This window comes from Rhincodon typus, chromosome 11 (genome assembly GCF_021869965.1).
Source record: "Rhincodon typus isolate 14 chromosome 11, sRhiTyp1.1, whole genome shotgun sequence".
Classification (NCBI taxonomy): Eukaryota; Metazoa; Chordata; class Chondrichthyes; order Orectolobiformes; family Rhincodontidae; genus Rhincodon; species Rhincodon typus.
This window is the reverse complement of record NC_063342.1, coordinates 57,558,658-57,569,230: the sequence shown is the minus strand read 5'-3', so window position 1 is coordinate 57,569,230 and position 10,573 is coordinate 57,558,658. Positions and strand designations below refer to the sequence as shown.

Here is a 10,573-nt window from a genome sequence, read left to right as displayed (position 1 = left end):
GTGAGCTGCCTTTTTGAACTGCTACAGTCCATTTGCTATAGGTAAACCCACAATGCTGTTAAGGAGGGAGTTCCAGGATTTTGACTCAGTGACAGTGAAGTAATAGCATATTTCCAAGAGATAGTAGGAACTGCAGATGCTGGAGAATCTGAGATAACAAGGTGTAGAGCTGGATGAACACAGCAGGCCTTCCTAGCCTTCCTTCTCCTCTGATGCTGCTTGGACTGCTGTGTTCATCCAGCTCTATGCCTTGTTATAGCATATATTTCCAAGTCAGGATGGTGAATGGTTTGGAGGGGAACTTTGAGGTCGTGGTGTTCCTTACGTCTGCTGCCCTTGTCTTTCTAGATCGAAGAGGTCTTGGTTGTGGAAGGTGCTGTCTAAAGAGCCTTGGTGTATTTCTACAGTATATTTTGTAGGTAATTCACACTGCTGCTACTGAGCATTGATGCTGGAGGGCGTGGATGCTTGTGGATGTGGTGCCTATTAAGCATGTTAACTTTTTCCTGGATGTTGGACAAGCTTTAGGGAGTCAGGAGATGAGCTGTTTGCTGCAGGATACCCAGCTTTTGCCATTCTGTTGTAGCCACTGTATTTATATGGCTAGTCCAGTTGAGTTACTGGTCAATGGAATCTCCCAGCATGTTGATAGTGGGGATTCAGTGATGGTAATGCCATTGAATGTTAAAAAATGATAAGATTCTCTCTTGTTGGACATGGTCATTGCCTGGCATTATCCTAAAGAATTATGATTATAAAAAATTTCCATGAGATTTCTATGTATAGTAGCTTAAAATGTGTATCTGAAAATATTCTTTGTTAGTTGGAGTGCTAATTAGTGCCTTGGCTGAACCAGCAGAGGAATTAGATAAATGCTTTAAGCTTGTGTAGTCTCACACCCGATTGGAAACTTCAAGGGTAAGTTTTACAAACAGCTTTGTGAAATAAGGGACCGTACAGCACTTCTAAAGTGGTAGTCCTGCATCCAAACAGGTTATTGTGGATGTGCAGATTGAAATTGAAATTTGCATGCACACTGCTTGCTTTGGAGGAAAGAGTGCTGGACAGTTTGTTCAGCAACAGTAAAGTATAGAAATTGATGGCCTTCATAATTTTAATATGAATGCTAATCTGGATGATTATTGTACCAGGCTCAATTCAGACTGAAAACTATATGAAGAACAAAACTGACCAGTGCAGGCATTACTCATTTACACTACAGAATACTACACTTCATTATTTAGAATTTTACTAACAATAAAGATTCATTTCACTGAATATTTTATATTAGAAGGAAATTAATGGTGACAATATTAAAACTATCTTGTTTTATTGGATGGTAATATGATGTGAATGTTTGATAACCTACTGCTGAGTAAAAAAAGGCATCATCGTACAAAATGAGGGGATTAAAAAGGAGATTCATTCTGACACCACTTTTGTGCATTTATTCCCCAGTAGTTGATCCACAATAGCACCAATTGAGAAACAGAGGCACCTTGCCCACACAGAAAGACAAACTGGAGCATGGAGACTTAACTTAAAATAAATTTGTAAATAATCACATTTATAAACTGCCTTTCATTTAACTGATAAATTTAATTGTGGAAAATTACTGATGCTTTTTAAACACTGTTAATTGACTTAAATCCTCCAAGATTATATTTTGGATTAGAGACTAATCATACAAATATACTATTTCTGCTGTGATATTCAAACATTGCCACTTTCTGACCCTCAAAAAGCCTCGATTGGTGCATGATGCTTTATCGTAAGAACAGCTAAACTGTCTCAAAAGAAAGTCTCTCGACATAGTGGGCATGATGATTTGTTGCTGGAAGTAAACCATCTGTACTGTAAACAAAAAAATTCAAAAGTTAGTAAACAGATTAATTTATACTATTGTAGAAAAATATAAAAACATTGCAAACATTGCCACAGGCTTATTGAACCGCTTTCAGAGCTTAAAAGCACATTTTTTCTAAACACTAGCACAATCAAATTCTTCCTCATTTTAACTTCAATTTTCAAATATAGATAAATGTCACCAAGACAAAGAGGGGAAGTTTCAGCTATATAATTGTCCATTAACTAGAATCCCAGAATGCTTTCAAAGGGTGGCATTAACCAGTTTTGCTGCACTGTGCACAGATTCTCTCTTCAGTGGCAGGTAATGTTGTTAGATATTAAAGGTTTCCTTGTCCAAATGATTTGTATAGGAGAAGGTCAGAAGAAAGAATGAAAGATATAGTCAAATTGTTTCTTGTTCCCATTATTTATGTACACTTTAGTGATACTTGTCCATGTTTGAAAATCTCAACTTCATAGTAGAAATCAGTGCAATCTTACCATTCATATGCCATAGTATTCCAGTCCAAAAAAATTACTGCTTTCAATATAATGCTACTTTTCAGTAATCTACTGCAGTATTAAATATTATGCACTCATTTTAACAGGATGTGGACATTTCAGAAAAAAACAATTTGATAACAATGAAACATTTCAGACCTATTTCAGGAAATGCTAAAAATTAGACAGCAAAACTGAAGATAAATCTACTTAAGATTTGAATAAAAGGGCAGACAGACAAATAAATTCCAAGGGTATTAGAAAATTGTAACAATTCATTAGTAATATTCATGATGGCTAAAGAACGTGCAGTTTTTTTAAGCCAAATATTTGCATTTTTGCACATTTCATTATTGGATAAAAAGTTAATTTCTTTGTCACTATTTAAGCAAACAACTGAAATAATGCAGCAGCACAGCTGTATAGTGAAACAATGACTTAAAACATCTTTATTTTAATATTTGTGAGGTAAAGCGATCAGACTGAATTAAATGAATGTTACATTTGCCTCAATCTTGATTATGACTAACTTCTTAAGGAAACCTACTTTTGTTAGCTAAAAGTGAAAGCTTTATTCACTTTCTCAAACAACGAGCCATAAATGTGCTAGCTCAAGACATTTGACATCAGAACATTCTACATGAAAACGACAAAGGATTAACATAATTTCATTAATGGTGTGGACCAGTTCAGTTTTGATATAGCAGTCTTTCAAATAGGTGTGTAACAGAATGTATTAGGTGCTTATTGAGAATTGTTCTCATTTCCAAAACAGGTGATGGAGCAAACAAGAAGAAAAAACACAAAAAAATGGAAGATTTCTGTTTTAGTGAAGGTCAACTAGATGGAAAAAAAATATATTTAAAGTTTAAAAAGGACAAACATAAGATGTGGGTCAGGGGGAAAGTGCTGTAAAGGTTTTAGTGTTTTTATTTAAAGTTTCCCTTTAAATATTTATTTTAGTTTAGTTAAAATAGACTGGTAGTTGTTACAGTGACCGAACAATAAATGCTATTTGAATACCTTTAATGCTACAATAAATCAGTGTGTGAACTGAAAGTTTACAAAGCTCATTTGCCCAGCAAGAAAGTGAACCAGATGCATTTTTCTCACAAACAGTAGTTTCAAGTCTAGCTTTAAATTCCAGTTGTTGTGTGAGATTTGAACCAATGACCAATGGTTTTATCCTGGGTCTTTGGATTACTAGTCCAATAATATTAGTAGTTCACCACCACACCTCACAAATGAAGACATAAAAAGCTCTCCTAAAATACAACTGTTGCAAAATTAGCATTGCATTTCCATTTACGCTATGTTCCCGATGCTTCAAAGTTGCAAGTTCTTGCAGGGGAGCAAAAAAAAAACTGAATAAAAATGTGGTTTTAAGAATTCAATGGAGTTGGTGTCAAACTTGTATACTGTTAAATGGTGAAGTTCATGTATATCAGTGAGAAAACAAAGGATAGATTTCAAAATCCAACTGGTCTATTAATGGCTTTCAAAGATGCGAATAAGCCACCCATAACTGGTCTTGATTACACATCTTCAGTTTTACATTACTGGTTGCCTCTTAATGCTAAGATGGACAACAAATGCTGGTAACTCCTTTAAAAATTGTCACGGTTTATGATTTCACTGTGACATTGTGACAGGAACACTCACTCACGAGCGGTGGGACTTTCCAGTGTTTGTGCTGCAATTCATTGTACAGTTATTCCAAAGGAAAAGATTTAAAAGGGACCTAAGGGGCAACTTTTTCACACAGAGGGTGATGCATGTGTGGAACGAGCTGCCAGAGGAAGTGGTGGTGGCTGGGAGAATTACAGCATTTAAAAGGCAGCTGGATGGATACATGATTAGGAAGGGTTTAGAGGCATATGGGCCAAATGGCACTAGACTAATTTAGGATATCTGGTCAGCATGGACGAGTTGGACTGAAGGGTCTGTTTCCATGCTGTACATGTCCAGGAATCTATAACACAGAGGAAAAGGAAGAGGTATATACTTGCCCTGTTAAAGAATGATACACAACACGAAGTTGTCTATTATATATTATTGGTGAAAGTACCAATTATTAGAAAAATTCAAAGACCTATTGATGTCCACCATTCTCCTAATAACAATATGGAATCTACAACTTTAAAAAAATTCTAATTTCTGGCATTACTTGACAATTTTAAAATTTGTTTTTTTTGAGTTTAAACAACTTACCAAGCAGGCTGAGTGGAACTTTTTCTTGCAGGTTCTGCAGGCTTTCTTAGGAAGTGAATAGTTAGAGCCATGGATTACTGAGAAGCAGATCATGCACTCCTCCGTTCCTTCAAACCGTTTGTCAACATTGCTCTTCCACAATGCAAGGCCTTCCATGATGCTGCCATTCTATGAAAAACCCAATAAAACTGTATAGTTAATTAGGAATGTTCCAGAAACTACAATAATTTCTATCAGTAAACAAATTTTTAAACAATTTTAAATTGCATTACCAACATAAAGAGTAACCATTACTATAAACAATTACAGCAGGCATGAAAGCGGAGGTCACGAACAGCTTGGTCATGTTCTTACTGAATGGAGCCAAAGGGCATACTCCTGCTCTTGATATGAACACCAATCAATCTACTTCTGATTTTAATCGAGGTTTGGGAGAGGACCTATTTACTCCAATAAAGTGGGTTGGTATTTCAAATATTATCATGAGGTTTCATTGTTATTCAACATTTTGAATTTAACTGTGGAAAGACAAGCTTCCAGCAGCTATACACAGGTTTCCCAAGATCAGACAACATCCACCAACCATCACCCTGACATTTCACCCATCATCAACACAGATACTTTTGATCCATCCTTGGATTGCACTTCCTCACCACAGAATGGCTCACACTCTCCTGCTTTCCCACCCAACTGGAAACCAAGCCTGTTAGTTAGGCAGTTTCTGGGTGAAGAATCTGTTGATGACAGTGTCAGATGATAAGAAATAAGAGCGGGTGTAGGGCACTTGAGGCTTTGAGCCATTGAGTTACCATTGAATAATATCATAGCTGATCTGATTGTTAATTCCACTTTCCTGTCTGTCCCACATTACCCATTTTAGATCAAAACTCTGCTGAACTCAGAGTTGAGTAAATTCAGTAGGCATTCAGTGAGCCTGCCTCCAGTTTTCACAATGGAAGAGAATTTTGAAGACTAACTGGCCATTTGAGAGAGGGGTGGAATTCCTTCTCATCTCAGCCTTAACTAATAGGTCCATCACTGAAGATGTGCAGAGGCAAACTTTGCCACTGCTAGTTAGTCTATCTGTAAGCAATCTCTCTCAAAAACTAATGTTCGGATTTAAACAAAACCTAGATAGTATATGGGTCCGTGCTTAGTCTGGCCATGCAGTTACTTAAATGTGTCAACTCAATGTATAGAAGAATTATATAACATTAATGAGGCGAGGTAAAAAATATAATATTGAGGATTTTATACATTACCCATTCACAAATATTGCACTAGGATCAATTGAAAATACGTAGTTTGATTTACAAGGTTCCCAAAACCACTATATCTGACATTATAGTTTTGTAACTTTGCTTAAATACAAGTCTTTTTTTAACTCTTTCATTCCTCTGACCCAAATCTTTTCGTGAAATTATTCAGTTGATCATGAAACCTAATTTTTTCTGTTAATTCCCACTGACGATTTATAGCCATACCAGAAGGTCTCTAAAGAGCAGTCCATTGATCAGGTCATGAGCAAGGCTGATTGAGGCCATAATGCTCCCTTTTCTTCTGGTGGTAGTTGAGGCAATGTTACATAAGGTGTCAGCAGTATATTGTCTAATTAGCCTCTGTTCAAGTGAGAACCTCAACACTGAGTGTTGGCAAATATCCATGTGTATCACAGTTAAACTTGACTTTATTCCCATCTGAAGTTTCACACTCACTTTGGAGTTGAGATCAATGAGTAACAATCAACAGCTGGAACACACTAGCTCATTTTCCCTTCTCTAGTTCGAGAGCACAAAACGTGCAGACGACCATAAATCTGAAATGTGTGAACTCAGTTGAGACTAAGGCCCCACTTTTTGCCAGAAGAGAAAGTATCTCTGCCCTGAAGTTCTTCCCCTGAACACAGCCTCTTATGCTCGCAAGATTGGGACTGGGCAAGCTGCGGTTTAAAAGACTAGTTGTGGTCACTGAAATGAGATTTGAGTCCCCAGACTATGGAGATTAGAACAGGTTAGAACAGGTAAGAGCAGGTTTGTTGTTACTGCATTTCATTTTGGATAACCAGGGTACCCCTTTGGAGAGCTGAAGTACTCCTGTGGACATGATCCTTAAGGGCAGGGGTTGGGCTGGCACCTGGTATCTTTTCTGGGTAGTGGTGGTGGTGGATGGGGGTGGGGATGATTATGGGCTCTCTAGAAAATTGTGCTCAAACGCTGTAGAAGACCCTTGGAACTGTCAGACATGTCAACCTGTCAATGTGTGTCAAGGTTTCAAAATACAGAAGTTACCATTGATCAGAAACAGAACTGGACAAATAAGAACTGTGGCTACAAGAACAGGACAGAGAATTCTGCAGCGAGTAACACCTCCTCACTCCTGTAGACCTGTCCCATCACGTCAGGAGTGTGATAGAATACTCTCAACTTGCCTGGATGAGTGCAGCACCAACAACACCAACACCAACAAGTAGCTCAACACCAACCAGGGCAAAGAAGCCTAACAGTTTGGCATCCCATCTAACATCTTCAACATTCACTTTCTCCGCTATCAAATACAGTGAGTACTGTCTTCAACATGCACTGCAGCACCCTCTCAAGGATAATTAGGGATAGGCAATAAATAAACTCACATCCTGTGAATGAAAACAAGGTTATGATAACAATACTTTTCTCAAGAGTGTACACTGCAATAGATCCACATTTTTTTTCCCTTGATGCATGGGTACTTATGAATTTTTAAAATTCATTCTTTGGATATGGGTGTGTACCTGGCTAGGTATTAGGTATCCCCAACTGCCCTTGAGAAACTGATGGTAATTTGTCATTTTGAACTGCTGCATGCTTGTGCTTGTAGGGACACCGATTGTGCTGGTAGGGATAGAGTTCCAGAATTTTGTTGCAGTGACAGTGAAGGAATGGTAAACTGTTCAAGTCAGAACAGTGGCTTGAAGTGGGACTTGCAGGTGATGACATCTCAGGTGTCTGCTGCCCTTGTGCTTCTAGATAACAGAGGTCACGGGTTTGGAAGGTGCTGTCTAAAGAACCTTGGTTATTTGCTCACTTTCCACCCATCAGACTGTATGGAGTGAAGAAAACAAGATATGTTCCAAAAATATATTAAATTACATTGCAAAAATTCAACATTTTCCTCCCCTGTTATAATTTACCAATACTAAGCCAAGAGGTGACTGAATATCTGTATTTGACTAACTAAGGCATATCTAACTTCTTAAAAACTCATGTTCCTGCATACTGAGTAAACGTAAAAACTATTCTTCTTTTAATTCTTGTAAGATTCTAGACATACAATGAAATCCAACTTCAAATCCCTTTAAAGGTGCTTTTACTGGCCACTAATGTCCCTCCCTCATGTTTTAGCAAATAACAAGATCAACAAAATCCCTTGTAGGCTACAGTAATCCCCAGAATGGATGAATTAAAAAATACACACACCACCTTTGTCCATTGGATGGTTTTACAGTTTGCACAAACTGGTAAGGAAAATGTTAATATTTTGGATGAAAAATTAACGTACAATTTATTGTGAATTCTCTACCTGGTTTCAGAGCTTGTAAATCAACATATAGTTCATTGAGGTTTTCACATAATTTGATCAAACTCATACTGCATTTCACAATTTTTAAAAATTGATACCTTCGAAAGTGGTATAATCTGGGTTGACAGAGAAAATTTATTAATTTGAAAAAAAGGAGCTGAGGTATATACTAAGTATACAGTTTGGAGCTGATAAAAAGGGAGTTCTCTTATGTCAAGTTGACTCATTTGCTGTTACCAAGGGGAGATAATTCCTGCTCAGAAAACAAATGCGAGTGCTACAAGATCCTAAAACATAGCACTGTTAATATTTTAGGAACCTCCATAATGTCAGGATTGCTCCAGTCAGCTAAAAAAAACGACTGTAGTAAATCCTAACTTGCACCATGCTAATACATCTCCCAGCATAGTTTAGATAGATTAAAAGTAAGTGAAGAACACTGTTTTACCTCTGGATACAACATGTGTGGCCACAGGAGAAAATAATTCTAAAATATTAAGTGAAACAAGGGAAAGAAACTCTTGAAATTAATTTTCAGTAAAATTAATCCAGTTACGTAATGTGGGTTTGTTTGAACAGATGTTAAAATAACTTTAAAATATCCCATTGTGTGACCTTACAGTACCTGAAGATTAAGAAACGTATTTAGCTGCAACATCCAGTTGCGCCACTGCTGCACAGCCACACCAACTCGCTTCCCACTTTCTACAGTAATTGATCCAAGAGGATAGTTTGTTGGTAACTGTATAACGAGCTCAATGAATATGTCATCCACAGAATAAGTGGCAAGTACCTCTCGGGCCACAGGACGAGCTTTCACCTTATAAAAACCAACAAAAAAAGGAATCAGTAATTCACCTTTTTCAGTGAAATGCCTGCTTTCAGAACAGGCAATGTTGTTACAAGCTTATCAATAAATATAAAAATGTGTTCCAATGATCTAATTAATCTTTTAAATATAATGCACATTGGCTGTCAGTGTGAGATCGTTGAGCAAATATTATAATGCGTATATTTGATTTTGATGGAGTTGAGAAATTAAGAACGTATAAAAATGGCAATGGTAACATTGGTATCACAGTCCAGGAAAAATGACATAGCACTCCCACAGCTTTTCGTTGGACTGTTGGTGTAAATAAAGTTTGGCCCCTGCACAAGCTAAGTGGTTAAAAGAGATAGTGCTATTCAAACATCAACTGTACATTTAAGTGACCACAAATCTCAATCCATATTGATTTTTTAGCATAGATACAAGCCATTTGGCATTTGTGCTTCACATTAGTACTAATAAACCAAACTAGAGTGAATGTAGATTTACAAACTACTTTTACACACCTGCTAAGAGTTAATGCTAAAAAGTGTTATGGTCTTTTGTTATTAAATATAAATTACAAATAGTCTTACATATTTATGCCTAGAACTTGTCCCTGGTAGTGTGGGTGTCAAACGTTGCTCATTTTCTTTAGCATGTCGCAGTCCACTCTAGATCAGGGTGTTGCTCCTTATAACACCAAAATGTCAGAATCAAAGCAAGTGTTGGTGAATGTTAACATAATCTCTTCACTCTTTTCATCAGTTCTCCCTTATCATCATTTTGATGATACATCATATTGATGTCCTCACTTATGTTTGGTGTCAACTTTTCGACAGTGTATTGTGGTCACCAAGGATACATGGTTGAGTGAGTTCTTTCTTTGACACCTGGTCTAGTACAGCTATCAACATTGCAGCAGGTAATTTCTTCTCCTCATTTTTATTTGGCAAAGTAAAGATTTACCTTTGATAGTGAGTGAGCCCATAACTAACACAACTAATGTACCAGTCACATTAAAACTGAAAATATTCCACAGTTCACACCATTAAGTTGCAGAATTTTCGTGTTACTACTCTGCAGCTGCAATATTTCACTTTTTGTTTGTACAGTGGATCCATATGTTGATGTATGACTTTCATCTTAGAAGCCACTCTTCACAGGAAAAAAAGTCAAGTCTGCATAGTGTTTCAGCTAAGCATCTGGCTTTATTACGTTAGAAACGCCTCTTTAACTTTCATCCATGTGTTTTCTTTCTCTCTCTGGATTTGAACTTTGATGGCAGAGTGCAGCCCTTCATTTGTTATAGAATCATACAGCATGGAAACAGACCCTTTGGAACAATTCGTCCATGCCAACTAAGTTTCCCATAGTAGACTACTCCCACTTGCCTACATTTGGCCCATATCCCTCAAAACCTCGCTTATTCATGTACCTATCCAAATGTCTTTTAAATGTTGTAACTGTACCTGCATCTAGCACTTCCTCTGGCAGTTCATTCCACATATAAACCACCGTGTGTGAAAAAATTGCCCCTCAGGTCACTTTTAATCTTTCTCCTCTCACCCTAAAAATATGCCGTGTAGTTTTGAACTCCCCACCCTAGGTAAAACACGTTTGCTATTCACCTTATCTATGCCCCTCATG

The 10,573-nt window shown here is 37.2% G+C and overlaps 1 protein-coding gene across 2 annotated transcripts in view; it reads right to left on the bottom strand.

Moving 5' to 3' along the window:
* Positions 1 to 1,579: 1,579 nt before the first annotated feature.
* The window catches only part of ltn1 (listerin E3 ubiquitin protein ligase 1), a 129,267-nt gene continuing 120,273 nt past the window's right edge, over positions 1,580 to 10,573 (bottom strand). For both annotated transcript variants that reach the window (XM_048603365.1, XM_048603366.1), the window contains exons 28-30: positions 8,741 to 8,935; positions 4,561 to 4,728; positions 1,580 to 1,854 (exon numbers count right to left, since the gene is read on the bottom strand). In XM_048603365.1, the coding sequence (XP_048459322.1) occupies positions 1,792 to 1,854; positions 4,561 to 4,728; positions 8,741 to 8,935 (426 nt within the window). In that variant the 3' untranslated portion in view covers positions 1,580 to 1,791. The remainder of the gene's footprint in view (positions 1,855 to 4,560; positions 4,729 to 8,740; positions 8,936 to 10,573) is intronic.